Genomic DNA, 17,529 nt, shown 5'->3' with positions numbered 1-17,529 from the left:
CAAATATATATTGCACGAATATATTTGGACTCACATAAAAAAAAATTAAAGGTAACACATTTTTGACATTCTTCTTTGTGCCCACAATCCTAACACTCTTTACTGCCTCTTTTCTCGGCTCATTATTCAATTAATAGAACACTTATGTTCATGGAATTTTGTTAGTAACTCCGAAGAATCGGTAGTTTCTCATCAAATTCTGTTTGCCTCCATCATTTATATTCCATCCACAACCCAGTTTTCTAAAAACCTGAGATCTGCTTCCAAAGTCTGAAGTGCATAGAGCATAACGAACACGAACATCACGCGGACAAGGAGACTAAACTCCTCGGAAGAATTCGTGAGGGCGTAAGCGGTAGGGAAAGCAGTGCGGGATGGGTCGGACGCCGGAAAGGTGGGGATAGACGTGGGTGGGCGGGACCTGGGGGAGGTGGGTCCGGTAGGCACCGCCCAGGCTTTTGGCGCCAAAAGCCAAGGACTCTTCTCGCGAGAGTCTCGCGAGATACACCGTTTCCCGGCCGCGCGGATCGCTGTGCTGTGCCTACAGCAGTCGGCTCGAGGTGAGCGCTGGCTGGCGGGAGAGTGGGGTTCCCGAGGGGAGAGCCGGCCGAGGGAGTCAGGCTGGGGAGCGGGGATGCCGGGAAGTCGCAAGGAGGGAGTGAGAAAGCAGGAGGACATGACTGAGACGGACCTGGGCTGATCGGGACTGGAGAGGAAGGAGGCCTGACCGGCTGCGACCTGTGCGGAGAGGAGGTCGGTGGGGACCAGGGCCGGCGCTTTTACTTCTTGTTTACGTTTCGGGTCTGTCTCTCTCTAAACCAGGCCTTTTAGTGTAAGGGAACGTGTGTCAGATAGATCTTTATATCTCCAGTTTCTGTACCGGGGCTTCTAAACACTGGAGGCGTCCTGTGAATGTTGAATGAATGAATGAATGTGGTTGAAGTGAGAGGACAGACAGGGGAGTGAGGATGAAGGGAAGTCGGAGAAGAGGGATGGGATGGGAAGTTTTGTGGTTTTAGGACTGGGTAGCAAGGAGGTCATTGAGTCAGTTTGGTAGGACTTCCTAGCGACAGGGACTTCTGTTTTGGTGACTTAGAAAAAGTTGGGCATTGGACACCTAAGGGTCTGGGAACGAATTTGGATATTAAATTTTTTTGTTACCTTCACCCTTCTGCGAGTCTGAGGACTAGAGGAGGAAGTGAAGAGACCTTAATCAATGTCTAAAAAGAGACTAGGCAACCATTGTCAAGAAGTTAAAGACAGAGCTATCTTTTTTTTGCGGTACGCGGGCCTCTCACTGCTGTGGCCTCTCCCGTTGCGGAGCACAGGCTCCGGACGCGCAGGCTCAGCTGCCATGGCTCACGGGCCTAGCCGCTCCGCAGTATCTTTCCGGACCGGGACACGAACCCGCGTCCCCTGCATCGGCAGGCGGACTCTCAACCACTGCGCCACCAGGGAAGCCTAAGACAGAGTTATCTTATTCACTACAAGTTTCCTGACAAGTCCTACCCCAGGCTTGTCTGGTTCCTTGCATTGCATCGTTACACTTAATATAGTTTGTGCCCTGTTATCTCGTTCATAGCTCCCTGTTGGCTTCAAAGGTGTGAGCCCCGTTTCTTCCCAGAAGGCTTAACTATTGATAGAAGGAGACCCAAAAGTTCGTTTTTTCTGCAAGATGGCTCTAGTAGTGCTTCTTAGTTGTCTTTAACTTCATTTGAAACAATGAGATATCAATGTGCATTTTAAAAAAAACTTATCAAAATTGGTGAATTTTTGTGTAGCCATTTTGATATTGAAGATGGAAGACAAAAAGCAACACTTTGGGCATAATTATGCTTTGTTATTTCAAGAAAGGTAAAAATGCCACTGCAACATAAAAAAGGATTTGTGCAGCGTATGGAGAAGGTGCTGTGACCGATCGAACTTGTCAAAAGTGGTTTGTGAAGTTTCGTGCTGGAGATTTCTCGCTGAATGATGCTCCACGGTCAGGTAGACCAGTGACGTTGAAAATCATTTGCACCAGCTTGGTTATGTGAATCACTTTGATGTTTGGGTTCCACATAAGTTAAGCGAAAAACCTTCTTGACCATATTTCCGCATGCGATTCTCTACTTAAACGTAAAGAAAACGTTCCGTTTTTAAAACAAATTGTGATGGACAATGAAAAGTGGGTACTGTACGATAATGTGGAATGGAGGAGATTGTGGGGAAAGGGAAATGAACTACCACCAACCACACCAAAGGCTGGTCTTCATGCAAAGAAGGTGATGTTGTGTATATGGTGGGATTGGAAGGGAGTCCTCCATTATGAGCTCCTTCCGGAAAACCAAAGATTAATTCCAACAAGTACTGCTCCCAATTAGACCAACTGAAAGCAGCACTTGACGAAGAGTCCAGAATTAGTGGAAAATGCATAATCTTCCATCAGGATACCACAAGACTGCATGTTTCTTTGATGACCAGGCAAAAACTGTTACAGCTTGGCTAGGAAGTTCTGATTCATCCACCATATTCACCGGACATTGAACCTTCGGATTTCTATTTATTTCAGTCTTTACAAAATTCTCTTAATGGAAAAAATTTCAATTCCCTGGAAGACTGTAAAAGGCACCTGGAACAGTTCTTTGCTCAGAAGGATAAAAAGTTTTGGGAAGATGGAATTATGAAGTTACCTGAAAAATGGCAGAAGGTAGTGGAACAAAATGGTGAATACGTTGTTCAAAAAATTTCTTGGTAAAAATGAAAAATGTGTTTTTCATTTTTACTTAACCGAAGGAACTTCAATATGACCTTTAACTGCCTTTCCAATTTTGAAAACCTATGGTTGATACTTTGGTTTTTTTTTATGTACTTGTGGTCTTGGAAGTTTAGAATTGGAGAGAATTTGGAGATCCTCTAGCTCCAGTAGTTTTACAGTTTTGGGGAAGCTTTGGAATTCTTCACTCCTCCATTCAACAATTATTTCAGGGACTTCCCTGGTGGTCCAGTGTCTAAGACTCTGCGCTCCCAATGTAGGGGGCCCAGGTTCGATCCCTGGTCAGGGAACTAGATCCCACATATGGCAATGAAGAGTTCGCATGCTGAAACTAAAGATCCCGCATGCCGCAAGTAAAGACCCCATATGACGCAACGAAGATCCCGAGTGCTGCAACTAAGACCCGGCACAGCCAAATAAATAAATAAATATTTTTAAAAAACCAAATTCTTTCTTTCTTTTTTTAGTGGCCCACTGCAGTTATTAAATCCTGCTAGACAGGAATTATAAGTATCATTGCCATCAGAACTCTCACTATCCATAAACTCAGGAACTGAACAGATTCAGATAATTTTTTGAGATATCTTTCCTTCATGAACTCTCATGTTATCCCAAACTCAGGAATCTGATAGATTTGGGTAATGCATTACACTACCCATGACCTGAACTCACTAAAAATAATTCTCACCATCTGAGTTCAGGAAACACATGGATTGCATAGTGAGGATTCCTGGGCTACGTGAAATGAGAAAGCTCAGTTGGCCACCTCAGTTCTCTCTGGGGCCACCCCCTTGTTCCCCTCCTCCAGGGTCCCAGCCTTGCCCTCCAGGAGCCCCTTCCCTGTGCATTTCCCTCTTGGCCACATTTGAAGTAGGCGTTAGGAGGTGTGCCCTCCTTTGGGGCTGCAGAACTGCTCAGGTTTTCTGCTAGTTCGAGTTGGGAGGACCAAGGTCAACAGCTATTTCTTGAGCACTGGCTGTATATCACTTCTGGGGATACAGTAGAGGAGCACAGAGACCCACCTTGTCATTGCCCTTTTAGAGCTACAGTCTATGATGGGAGACACATTAATCAAATAATCACACAAATAGAACCTAATATTGGAACTGGGTGAGTGCTACAAAACTTGTACTTGACATTTTGAACGCTTGTCATAGGAGGATTTAATTTAGGAAAATTGGGGGAGACTTTTCTGAGGTGACGGTTGAGATCTGAAAGAGATTAGGAGTCAGGGAAGAGCCTTCAAGATAGGAAACAGCTTTTGTAAAGGTCTAGTGGCCTGAGGGATAGAAAGAAAAAGCATGGAGAATGGTGTGAAATAAGTCTGGAGAAGTAGGAAAGTGCTAAACCCTGCAGGGCCTTGGAGTTTTATCATTATCCTAAGAGCAGTAGGAAGCCATTGAAGTAATTAAGCCTAGCAGTAATGTGATCAGCTTGACATTTCCAAAGGTTCAGTTTAACTGTAATATGGAGAATGGATTGAAAGGGCAAAATGGATAGGAGTAATGGTGTAATCCAAACAAGAAGTGTTAGGAAGTGGTTGTGGAAATAGGGAGAAATGGACGGACTCAAGGGTTAATCTGGAAGTAAAATGGACAGGGTATTTAGGATGGGGGAATGAAGTGTTAAGGATGACTTGCAGGTTTCTGATATATAGCTGGATAGGTGTCATTCATTGAATTGGGAAAATTTAGAAGGTTGGTTTTATACATGATGAGTTATAGGTGCCTTTGAGAAATTTTAGAGCTGTAAAATGAGAAGTAGGGATTTAGAGCTCAGATTTGATGCTCAGGTGGAGATAAAAAATTAATGGGTCATCTATAAATTAAAACCATGTGCATAACTGAGTGAAGAGGGCCTAGGATGAAGTCTTGGATACTAACTGACCAGGTTAGAGGAATATGAATCTGCAAAGACGATCCAGGAGGAGTGTCCAGGAAGGGAGGAAAGCCAGTTGAGTACTGTGTTTCAGGAGTCAACAAAAACACTTTTCCAGAAAAAGGAACTGATCAGAAGTGTCAGATGTTTCTGAGAGGTCAAGTAAGATGGTACTGAAAAACATTCTTTCAAGTTACCAACTTAAGGATTATTTCCATTTCTTCAAAGGAAACCTTACTAGAAAACCAATATGTAAACAGTATTTTTATTTTTCCTTTTTCGATCCTCCTGCACAGCTTATGGCATATTAGTTCCTGGAGCAGGGATTGAACCCGGGCCCTCAGCAGTGAGAACGCAGAGCCCTAACCACTGGACTACCAGGGAATTCCCAACAGTATTTTTAAAAAGCTTCTCTGGTTGAAGTGGGGGTGAAGTATTGTACCCTGCCTATTTCACACCCCTTTGGACCACAGTTTGAAACCCTCTGAAAAGTTAAAATCATCATTTTATGATGGGGAAACTCAACAGTTGAGGTAAAATTATTTGCTCAAAATCATATTGTTATTTAGTGGTAGGGTCTACATTAGAACGCAGTTCTAATTTCTAACTTTGTTCTTTTTTCCATAACTTATCTTCTTCACTTCAGTTCATGATGTGTGAGTTTGAAATATGGTTTAACTGACTGAAACACATGCATTTTGCTGCAAGTGGAACTTAACTGTGTAATAAGACTACTTGGATGCATAAACATGTTTACTTTTTTTCCCCCCTAGAGGAAAAGATGCTAGAACCACAGGAGAATGGCTTGATTGACCTACCAGATTATGAGCAGACAGAAGATGAAACTTTTCCTCCATTCCCACCTCCAGCCTCTCCAGAGAGAGAAGATGGTGAAGGAGCTGAACCTGAAGAAGGTCTGTATAGGGTTCCAAAGTGGTGTCCATGTTCAGCTATCCATCTAACAGCTTAGAAATGATACATTTTATAAATGAGGCTTAAATTACTTAAGTAATATTAAATCTTGGTATATTTCACCAGAGTTAGGGAGAGGAGCACCTGTTCCTGTACCTCCAAAGAGAACAGTTAAAAGGAATATACCCAAGCTGAATGCTGAGAGGTACATTTACTATTTCCTTAAATATTTATACTTTTCTTTCCATCATTTTTTCCCTTTTATGTTACAGGCTTTTGGTTGGGATGATTTGGAGATCAGACATTTTTCTCAGTTCAGTAGTTAATATTTTTTTCTTCTTATGGTCTTGGTTTGGCCTTGATGGCTTTAGAAAACTTGAAATTTAAAACATATTTCTATTCACAGATTAATTTCAGAGAGAGGGCTTCCAGCATTAAGGCATGTGTTTGATAAGGCAAAATTCAAAGGTAAAGGTCATGAGGTAAGAAGTGTCTGATTTTTATTTTAGACCTTTGTTTTTTAAAATATCAATAAGACTGTGGGCCCATTATCATGTTCTTAGGAATCTTAGAATGTTTCACAGATACCATCATTCATCATCATATCTCTTTAGAAACTATGATGTAGTAGAAAGGACACTATTTGAAGACATTTAGGAACTGTAAATCTCTGCACAAACGTACATTTAAAAATTCTCTTTGAATTGTGTAGCGTGTAGATACAATTTTTTGCAGATGATATCTTTGTAGAGCTTTGCAGTTTATGAAGTATTTTCAATTATATTCTTTCATTATCAATCTCTGGGGTAGGTGTTGGTCCCGTTATCTAGTGAAGGAAGCAGAGTTTTAGAGTTTTAAGCCTCCACTGCGAGTGGTTAAGGGCAGAGCCTCGACTTTCCATTTCACGGCCCAGCTAGAGTAACATTAACACAGCATGAGCATGATCTTGGTGTGGTATTCAGGATAGTTGGAAAGAGGGAAGCATCTGGAGGCAGATAGCAATTCAGAGGCTATTTCACTACCAGCAGAATGAGGTGAAATAGCCTGGATAGGGTAATAGTAGAGGGATGAACAATATATAATACTTGGAGGTGATTGGGAGGTACAAAAGTAAAAATTAATCCCAAGATTTCAAACCTGGGAGGCTGAAAATTGTAGTACACTTGCTTAGTTTCGGTGGACAGGAAGGGAGAATATAAGTCTGTGTCCTATTTTGCCACAAAACTAAACATAAATCAAGATACTTTAAAACCATGCCCAGCTCGGTTAATTCATTGCTCTTATTGAAATTTTCAGGTAGTAGTGATGAATTGATGCTTTGAATTTATGACCTCTTCATCATTTTCATAATAAGTACTTTAAACTTATACAAAGGATAAATATTTTGTGTTCCTTCACTGGGTGAGGTTGGGCTCTGAGTTTGTCTAGTCTTCTGTACTTTGCCTTTGAAAATTCTACTATTTTCTAACAAAGTTGAATCCTCGATGCTTTTTTCTCCATGTATGACTTGGGACTTCACACTGTATTTAGGTATTTCTCTTCTCTGTCCCTTGGGTGTAATGTGATATTGTGAGGTGGCTGATCAGCTACCCCAACAACTGGAAAATGGTCATAGGTGATTGAACTTTTTTTTTTAATTTAAAAAAATTTTTATTTTATTATTTTTGACTGTATTGGGTCTTCATTGCTGCACGCGAGCTTTCTCTAGTTGCGGCGAGCAGGGGCTAACTCTTTGTTACGGTGCGTGGGCTTCTCATTGCAGTGTCTTCTCTTGTTGCGGAACACGGGCTCTAGGCGTGTGGGCTTCAGTAGTTGTGGCTCACAGGCTCTAGAGTGCAGGCTCAGTAGTTGTGGCACACGGGCTTAGTTGCTCCACGGCATGTGGGATCTTCCTGGACCAGGGATCGAACCCGTATCCCCTGCGTTGGCAGGCAGATTCTTATCCACTGCGCTACCAGGGAAGCCCGATGATTGAACTTTTGAAAGAACTTTTATTTTTATCAGAATGAGAATGAAATGACATTATGTTCTCAGCATTACATATTGAGTTATTGGTAGAGTTGATTATTTTAACCATTAGCTTCTTAGACAAGATCACATACCACCACAAACAATAATTGCCAACATTTGAGGACTTGCTTTGTGTCAGACACTTTACTTGTATTACTTAATCCTCCTAACAACCCAATGAGGTATGTATGTTCTCGTTTTATTCATGAAGAAAAAGGCACACAGAGGTAAAGTGATTTGTTCAAAGTCACACAGCTATTAAGTGGTAGAATTTAGATTTGAATCTATGCAGTCTGATCCAGAGCTTTTAACCAGTCTCCTATTTTAAAATACTATAAGAAAATAAAAAAATATTGTACAGTAAAATCAGGAATTTGAAACTTTTTTCATTTATTACTCTAGTTTATTAAACTTTGTTTTTCATTTTCATTAAAAAATTTTTCTAATGTTAAATTGAAATTTCAAATATAGAGAGGTATTATGATCTGAGAATGTTTACACTGTTCTTGCTAGTCTTTGGTACTTTGCCCTTGGGATTTCTGAACATATTTTCACAGAGCTGATTCTCAGTGCTTTCTGTATATTGTTTAGAGACCTGTCAGTTTGTATAGTTATTTCAAAAAGATATCTTGCCATATTTTATTGAAGTTTATTTTCAAGTATTTATAGGTCTGAAAAGACACATGTGATTATCTTTTGACTTTTATTAAGTTTTCATACTGGGTTTCTGTTTTCCTCTGATTTTTAAAAATCTATCCAGTGCTATTAGACTGCAGTCCTCTAAGCCAGCAGTCCCCAACCTTTTTGGCACCAGGGACTGGTTTCGTGGAAGACAGTTTTTCCCGGGGGACGAGGGGTGGTGAGGGGTGTGGGGGATGGGGAGCGGCAGATGAAGCTTCGCTCTCTTGCTTGCCCATTGCTCACCTCCTGCTGTGTGGCCCAGTTCCTAACCCACCGTGGACCGGTCCATGGCCGGGGGTTGGGGACACCTGCTCTAAGCCCTTGATAAATATTTTTCTTCTTAAAGTTTCTTTTAAAAGTTTATTAACCTTATAAATATAAAAGGACACGTGACTTTGTTACTATTATTCAGTTCTAAAATCTGCTGACAAGGTCAGTTGTGAGAATGAGTCTTCTATTTAGCATTTTTATTTTTATGTTCCAGGCTGAGGACTTGAAGACACTAATCAGACACATGGAGCACTGGGCGCATAGGCTATTCCCTAAACTGCAATTTGAAGATTTTATTGACAGAGTTGAATATCTGGGAAATAAAAAGGAAGTTCAGGTAGGTGTTGAGATCATTATGAATATCATTCACAATGCTAAATTGTATAAGGATAGATTAGTGAGGCTAAGTAGCTCTTTGGGGGTCTTCATTTTCAGTCTTAGTAGAGAGAAGGAACTAATAATAGCTATTTGAACAACTTTTTTTGAAACTAATAGTAAAATCAATGACCGTTTTCCCCCAAATCTAAGTGAAAATGTAAAAATGTTTTTTATTTTCAGACCTGTTTAAAACGAATTCGACTTGATCTCCCTATTTTACATGAAGATTTTGTTAGCAATAATGGTAAGAATATAGGTTTATCTACTTTATAATAATTTTGCTTTTAGAAATGGATCTAGTTGGGGTAGGCAGTGTTACAGGACTGGGTTCTTAGTCTAGTTTGAGTATATAATTAAAGTACAGTAAATAGGAGTGAGTTAAGATGCCTTGGTATGTCTAGAATGTTGTACATGATATTTGTTTCTTAAAGACATGGTGGTATGCCATTAAGAGATGTTGTAAAATATATTTAGCCACAGAACATGAGCTTTTGAGAACTCATGATGATGGCCCATTGATCCTTTGTAGTGCTTGCTAATAAAAATATATGACAAGATACAGTGTTCATATACATGTCCACCATTATAAAAAAGTGGCTCTGGGGCTTCCCTGGTGGCGCAGTGGTTGAGAGTCCGCCTGCCCATGCAGGGGACGCAGGTTCGTGCCCTGGTCCGGGAAGATCCCACATGCCGCGGAGCGGCTGGGCCTGTGAGCCATGGACGCTGAGCCTGTGCATCCGGAGCCTGTGCTCCGCAGCGGGAGAGGCCACAACAGTGAGAGGCCTGCGTACCACAAAAAAAAAAAAAGAAAAAAAGTGGCTCTGAGGAATTAGGCAGAACAATTTGATGATGAAATAGGTCACATCTCACACAAGAGTACAGATCTTGTATGTAGGACTTTAGTTAGACCTATGTGACTGTTCCTGGTATTGATTGCATTTGTTAGTTGTACAATGCAACCATAGGCAGTCACACACATCAAAACATATGGTTCCTGCCGACAGAGTCTGTATAGTTATCAGATTTTCTGTGCGATGGCTCCATACATGTTTGTTTTTTGTTTTTAAAAAATTTAATAGATGTAGCAGAAAATACAGGCTCCATATAGAATCCCCCCAAATTATTTATAAACTGCTTTTGAAAGTGTGAAGGATTGTGATTTAAATAATCCAAGATTTAATTATTTGGTAAGGTATGGTACGAATTGATGGCATGGGATTTGATAGATGGAAAGGAATTAGTTATTAGAGTCTAAATCCCACAGCATATACTACTGGGTCAGTTAGTTTATTTATCGAACTTTTGTTTGTTTGTTTGTTTGTTTTTTAATTGATATTTTTTTAAAATTGGAGATGAACAGGGGATAGTGTACGGGGCAAAGGAGAACACAGTTACTTTTACCTAGGGGAAGGGAAAGCTTGGTAGGAGAGGGGAAAGCTTCACAGAGGAGGTATCACAAGTACTTTAAATGATAAGCAGTAGAAGTTAGGCAGAGGTGATTTTGGATAGAGGCAGCCACTTATGCAGAGGCATAAATGAACATGGCACCATTCATGGAATTACAGGCAAGTTGCGGTATAGGGTACATAGAGGAGGCCTGTATCAGAGAGCCTTGTTTGTTGTTGAATCTGTTTTCTTTGTATCCTAAGAGAATAGTCTCCAGACTTTTGCATGAGGCACTACAACAGTAAAAATGTTTTGAACATTTTATTTTTCTAATACATGTACTGCTGTACTGATATGATATATAACGTACATTTTTGACCTTAACATTGCAGTTTTAAAGTAAGAACAATATGATTGAATATTCTACTGAATAATTTTTACCAAAAATTTTGGGCTAATACTTTTTGATCAGTGGTTTGAAGGTTTGGTTGTAGATTCAGTTTTTTCTCCCAAATCTTGGTTTTAACCTTTCTAAGTTGCGTAAACCCAAATGGAAGTAGAGCATCATTAACTGCACTTAGTAAATCTTGGTATTCATCTTCCAGTCTCATTCACCAGTGCAAGGACTTTTGTTGAAGTTTACTAGCAAATTTTCATCTGCCCCTTTTCGCTCGTTTTACTTAAAATTAGTCAGTTTTTATATTTTTAGCACGTGTTGTCATGTCATTCCTCTGCTCAGAGCCCTGTAGTGGCTCTTTATTTCAATCAAAGTAAAAGCCACAGTCTTTATATTGTCCTACTTGGCCCTATAGAATCTTGTTTTTGTGTCCTTATCCCATTCCTCTTGCCTCCCTGACGGTATCTTTACTATTCCGTTGCTTCAGCCACACTTGCATCCTAGCTGTTCCTTCAGCCTTCCAGGCATATTTCTATCTTAAGGCTTTTGCACTCTGCCTTGAACACTGTCCTTTGCCCTCCCTCCTGCCCCTAAATCTGCATGGCTAACTCTCTCACCCGCGTCAAACTGTTTTCAAATGTCAGTTCAGTGAAGTCTCCCCTACCACTGTTAAAATTGGACCCCCAGCCCCATTCCTGATTTCACTATGCTTTTTTTAAATAGCTCTTATTTCCCTTTAATTATTATGTAGTTTGTTTATCTGTTAGTTTATATGTACCAGAGTGATGGCATCCTGTAGCACATTGACTATTCTTGGCTTTAGCTTCTTTGCCACAATAGCTTGCCTATGAATGTGGCAGTGAATAAATTTCATGTGTGGTTCTAATTTTTTTTAATGCCACCTTTATCCTAGTCAAAAGGGGTTATATTCACATGGATTTTCTGTTAAGATATTGTTTGTACTAAAGAGGTCATTTACTGTTGAAGAGATCTTTCCTTTCATGGCTCACAGAAAAGTATTGAATAGTTTTTTATGTATTTCATTACTATTAATTCAGAATCCTATAAGCCCTATAAGGTGAAGCATATTAGAAATCCTGTATATTGCATAATTGGTTCTAATACTTGTTTCTTAACTTTTCCAGCAATGTTTTCTAAATGTACTCCATCAATATTTCCTGACAAAGGAATGTATTTTAGTTTCTTGACACATTTTTTTCCATATCAGGAAGGAAAAGTGTATGGCTTTCTGTCTTTCACTATTAAGGAAGAAACCTCAAAAGGGGCTTAGATTGTAAAATGCTGGATTAAATACATGATTTTTAAACCTCACTGGTTTGTATTTATGTTTTAAATATTTTGCTAGTTGTGATGGTTTTTACTGGCATTAGCTAATACCTCACTGTACAATATGTGCATAGGACAAGGAGAGTAATTGTAAACTCATTTCCAATGGTGGTCTTGGTGATAATGAAGTTTTTTTTTACCTACTTGTCAGATCTGATGAGGTTATTTATTATTTTTTTAACACCATAATGTGAATGATACAGAGAGAAGGTGAAGTGTCAGCTTTGCCATCTTCTTAGTTCTTGCTTGTACTTCTGTTATCTTCTACCTACAGGTGTTTTGTTATTTTGCAGAAATCTTTTAAAGCTACCACTTGTGCATTTTGTTAGGGTTGTTTTGGTTAAAATAGATAGTATGTCAGGTTGCTTAACTGGGTAGTCAGAATTAGCTATATATCATTGTATGCTGAAATTAAAAAATGAGTGAGGACCCAATTCCACCCTTCCGCAGTATGAACTTGCTGTCTTGAAGGTAGCTTACAGACCAGATGATTAGCTGTCATATAGATAAGTGATAGTTTGTCACTGCCAGTTCTTTTCAATATAAGTTAGTAAAACTTAATTTTTCGTAATTCTTAAATGAAATATAAATGGAAGATCTAGTATTTACTTTTCATACCCTGTGGATCATTTTAGGAACATCCTACTTTGAGATAACTGGTGTACAGAACTTTAAGAATTTATTAAGACTAATCATGTAGAGAGCACTGAATTTTTTAAAAAGTTAACTTGGAAATATGTCCACAGATCTAAATTTCTTCCCCTTTTTCACTTTGTGTCTCAGTTTTACTGTACACAAAAAATAGCCTATATAAAATCATTACTGTGTATCATACAGACAATATGGCAAGCTACTAAAACGTTTTTAATATAAAACAAGGATAGGGCTTCCCTGGTGGCGCAGTGGTTAAGAATCCGCCTGCCAATGCAAGGGACACGGGTTCGAGCCCTGGTCCGGGAAGATCCCACATGCTGCGGAGCAACTAAGCCCGTGCTCCACAACTACTGAGCTTGTGCTCTAGAGCCCGCAAGCCACAACTACTGAAGCCTGCGCACCTAGAGCCTGTGCTCCACAAAAGAGAAACCACCGCAGTGAGAAACCCGCACACCGCAAGGAAGAGTAGCCCCCACTCGCCACAACTACAGAAAAAGCCTGCACACAGCAACAAAGACCCAGCGCAGCCAAAAATAAATAAATAAATTAAAAGAAAAACACAATAAGGATATACTTTGGATTCTTTAAGTTCTTTTTTTAGCAACTAAGAACTTTTGCTTTCTGTTCATGCATGTTTTTAAACTAGTATTCCATTTGACTTAAAATGCCTCTTTAAAGTGATTAATAAATATTCCTTCTACTTGTTTGAATCAGGCATGTATTTGTAACATTCTCATACCTCACAAATTGTTTCTTCAGGTCTGGCACCTTGTTGCTTTAAACTGGTTTTCAGTTAATAGCTGCATAAGCTCTTTTTCTAACTAATTTAACACTACAGATGCACTAATTTTTTCTTTTCTACTGCAGATGAAGTAGGGGAAAATAATGGCCATGATGTAACTGCTACCGAGTTAGATCCCTTTCTGACAAACTCATCTGAAAGTGCAAAGTTTGCTTCTGAGTCGAGTAGAAGCCTAACAGAAGAACAACAACAAAGAATTGAGAGAAATAAACAACTGGCCTTGGAAAGAAGACAGGCAAAGCTACTGAGTAGTAGTCAGTCCCTAGGAAATGGTAAATTTTATGCTGGATTTTATGTGCTACCATTAATATATCAAGGGCATGTTAGAAATTTTAACTTCTTTACTCTTCCCCAAAATAAAATACCTCTAGGAATAGACAAATGTGATATAGTATATTAAGCTTATGTATATTTGAGAGAGAGTGGGCTTGAGAGCTAGCTGGAATCCTCAAAGAATATATGCGTCCAGGATGGTTTTCTGGGTAGCTGAGTGTCTCTTAAAAAATTGTTTTAATCATTTAAAATTGATTCTGGATCTTTCGAAAACATATTCTTCCCTGACTCCTTAAAACATGTGACATACAATTTTATCTTTATGATAATTAAAACATTACTGTGGTACTTTCCTAAACATATAAAATTCTTTGTACCCATTGAGGACTTTAGAGCCATTTGCTGTGACATGAATAGGTCCAAAAATGCTTTTTATTGCAGCGTTTCACTTCTGTTGTGAGCCGTCATGTTTGATTTCTTGTTGATTCCCTTGTCTCTTTTAAAACTGCCTTAAAATTTGCTGTTTTTTAAACAGACTGTGGGTTTGGAAACTAGACAAGTTTTGTTAAAACTATATTTAAAAATAATTGCAAATTGGTTTTGAATGAAGCACGCACAGTCACATTTATCTTTGTCAATTTCCAATCCAGTTTTTTCCTTTTGAAATGGGAAAATAGGAATTACAGTAAGTAGTGAAGATTATATGTTGTAAAACAAGTTTCACCCAAAATAATGAAATTCTCAAGTGAAACTTATTCAGTGGTATTATTATGATTTTTTTCCAGTTAGAATGATTTTTTTTTTTTAACATCTTTATTGGAGTATAATCGCTTTACAGTGTTGTGTTCGTTTCTGGTGTTTAACACAGTGAATCAGCTAAACATATACATATATTCCCATATCTCCTCCCTCTTGTGTCTCCCTATCCCACCCCTCTGGGTGGTCACAAAGTACCGAGCTGATCTCCCTGTGCTACGTGGCTGCTTCCCACTAGCTGTTTTACATTTGATAGTGTATATATGTCAATGCCACTCTCTCACTTCGTCCCAGCTTACCCTTCCACCTCCCCATGTCCTCAAGTCTATTCTCTACGTCTGCATCTTTATTCCTGTCCTGTCCCTATGTTCATCAGAACCATTTTTTTTTAGATTCTATATAAATGTGTTAGCGTACGGTATTTTTCTCTTCCTGACTTACTTCACTTTGTATGAGACTCTAGGTCCATCCACCTCACTACAAATAACTCAATTTCATTTCTTTTTATGGCTGAGTAATATTCCATTGTATATATGTGCCACATCTTCTTTATCCATTCATCTGCCGATGGACACTTAGGTTGCTTCCATGTCCTGGCTGTTGTAAATAGTGCTGCAATGAACATTGTGGTACATGACTCTTTTAAAAATATGGAATGCTTCACGAATTTGTGTGTCATACTTGCACAGTGGCCATGCTAATCTTCTCTATCATTCCAATTTTAGTATATGTGCTGCTGAAGCAAGCACTAATTTTTTTTTTTTAAGTTTCAAAAAATTTTTAATTATTTATGTTTGGCTGCATTGGGTCTTTGTTGCTGCACGTGGGCTTTCTCTAGTTGGAGCAAGCAGGGGCTACTCTTCATTGCAGTGCACAGGCTTCTCATTGCAGTGGCTTCTCTTGTTGCGGAGCATGGGCTCTAGGCGCATGGGCTTCAGTAGTTGCAGCACGTGGGCTCAGTAGTTGCAGCACATGGGCCCTAGAGCGCGGGCTTCTGTAGTTGAGGCTCGTGGTCTCTAGAGCACAGGCTCAGTAGTTGTGGTGCATGGGCTTAGTTGCTCCACGCCATGTGGGATCTTCCCGGACCAGGGATCGAACCTGTGTCTCCTATATTGGCAGGAGGATTCTTAACCACTGTGCCACCAGGGAAGTCCAGGATGAATTTAACTTTTAACTTAACAAATGGATGTTTTGTACTACCTTGTGAAAAATTTAATGAAGATACAACTATTGTTGATGACAGTTCTTCCTTGCTGTCATTATCAAAGTTTACGTGGCAATAAGCATTTTAAGGCTCATCTTCTATTTATAATATATGACTTTAAGGGACTTCCCTGGTGGTGTAGTGGATAAGAATCCGCCTGCCAGTGCAGGGGACATGGGTTCAATCTCTGGTCCAGGAAGATCCCACATGCCATGGAGCAACTAAGCCTGTGCGCCACACCACTGAGCCTGTGTTCTAGAGCCCATGAGCCACAACTACTGAGTTCTTGTGCCACAGCTACTGAAGCCCATGCGCCCTAGAGCCCATGCTCCACAATGAGAGAGACCACCGCAATGAGAAGTCCACGCACCGCAACTAGAGAAAGCCCGTGCACAGCAACAAAGACCCAACGCAGCCAAGAAAAATTAAACAAAAGATATTTATAATATATGACTTTAAAATTTTTCACTAGAAATGAGTATCTTAAATGTTCTTTACTGTAGATCACTTTGACATACATCTCATAAGAACATTTGAGTTTTAAAAACTTCTATCTAGTAGTTGTGATTTTTTAAATGAGAACAGTTGCATTTGACTGATTCAAAAGTCTGAGTTCAAGACTTGCATTTTGAATGGATTTTATACATGTATAGAAATGGCTTTATTTGGAAGAAAGTTATCATAATTAACATTAACTAAAGTGATCGTAGATTTCATCTCTACTGATTTAAACATGTGAAGTTTGTTTTAGGTAAGATTGGATCAGGTGCTTGTAATGAATAATAATGATTTCTCTTGCAGACTTGTTAATGAACACACCCAGTACACAGACACCTGAAGAGGGTAGTACAGGTGAGGAGCAAAAGGAGGAAGAATCAAATGGATTTAACAAAGACCTTCTAGACAATGCACATAATGATGCTGCTGCCAATACTGTAAATGAAGAGGAGGAATTAAAAATAGAGAAAATGCCACTGGACCAGTCCTTTTAAAATACATAATAGTAAGTTAAAGCTTCATCTTGAAATGTTACTGAGGTTGGATAGGCCTCAAATGAGAAAATCTATTAACTTGCTATCTTCCAAATTTGAGATGACGATGCATTTTGCCTACTTTGAGTGAAAATCCTTATATAGTGAAACTTTTATAGATTCCTGTTTAAAATCTGGTATTATCTATACTTGTTTCTTATCCACTTTCGTTGTCTATTTATTCTCCTTAGTGTTTATTTTTATATGGGTATGACCTTGTAAAAATGATTGGTAGTTAATAAGTAGCTTCAACTGCTAGTGTGCCATTGAATGCCCTGTTTTTACTAAATTGGGTGGTGTTTTAAGATGTAAATATGTAATAAATGCTAATGTTCTTTTTTTTTTTTAAATAATAAGCTCACAAACTATCCCTAGAGGCTTTATAAAAGTTTCTCATCGCTATTTAGTTCTACACTTTACACTTTTGGTAAAATGTTCACAGTTGTTATATGTGTTTACATGTCTTTTGAGGAGTCACTTTAATACTTAAAGGGTCACGTGAAAAGCTGATACATTGCCTGGCCTGCATAGGTGCTGGGGAAGTTCACATGCTCCTTGGTACCTTACTGACTAGTTAGTTGGAGAGAAACTTGCAAAGTATAATGGGGAACACAGAGCACGTAGGGAGGATTCGGTGGAGATGCCAAGGATTGGGAAGAACATGTACAATAATATAGAAATGAAAATCTAGGAAATGAGAGCTTTGGGAATGGTGAATGTGAGGCTGAAGTGTTAGGGCCACGTGGTGGGAGGACCTAATTGGAGTTTTTCCTGCCTGAGTTTATCAACTTGGTG

At 39.3% G+C, this 17,529-nt stretch overlaps 1 protein-coding gene and 2 non-coding genes across 6 annotated transcripts; 2 read left to right on the top strand and 1 right to left on the bottom strand.

Annotated features, from left to right (window-relative positions):
* Positions 1–477: 477 nt before the first annotated feature.
* Positions 478–17,079, top strand: TIPIN (TIMELESS interacting protein). Of its 4 annotated transcripts, XM_019948632.3 has the most exons (9): positions 567–753; positions 4,930–5,166; positions 5,407–5,547; positions 5,672–5,750; positions 5,952–6,027; positions 8,721–8,843; positions 9,065–9,128; positions 13,536–13,742; positions 16,505–17,079. In XM_019948632.3, exons 3-9 carry the CDS (start codon positions 5,415–5,417, stop codon positions 16,693–16,695), a joined length of 873 nt encoding a protein of 290 aa, XP_019804191.2. In that variant the 5' UTR covers positions 567–753; positions 4,930–5,166; positions 5,407–5,414; the 3' UTR covers positions 16,696–17,079. The 4 variants fall into 4 exon arrangements, with proteins under 4 accessions (XP_019804197.2, XP_019804191.2, XP_019804173.2 ...); XM_019948638.3 differs by lacking the exons at positions 567–753; positions 4,930–5,166 and adding an exon at positions 478–560; XM_019948614.3 differs by lacking the exon at positions 4,930–5,166.
* Positions 9,798–9,933, top strand: LOC117311481 (small Cajal body-specific RNA 14). Its single transcript, XR_004525677.1, has one exon.
* LOC117311267 (U6 spliceosomal RNA) lies at positions 15,144–15,248 on the bottom strand. Its single transcript, XR_004525492.1, has one exon. It is a non-coding gene; the product is annotated as a U6 spliceosomal RNA (small nuclear RNA).
* Positions 17,080–17,529: the final 450 nt, after the last annotated feature.

Source organism: Tursiops truncatus, chromosome 2, assembly GCF_011762595.2.
Source record: "Tursiops truncatus isolate mTurTru1 chromosome 2, mTurTru1.mat.Y, whole genome shotgun sequence".
Lineage (NCBI taxonomy): Eukaryota > Metazoa > Chordata > Mammalia > Artiodactyla > Delphinidae > Tursiops > Tursiops truncatus.
This window is presented reverse-complemented; position numbering and strand designations above follow the sequence as displayed.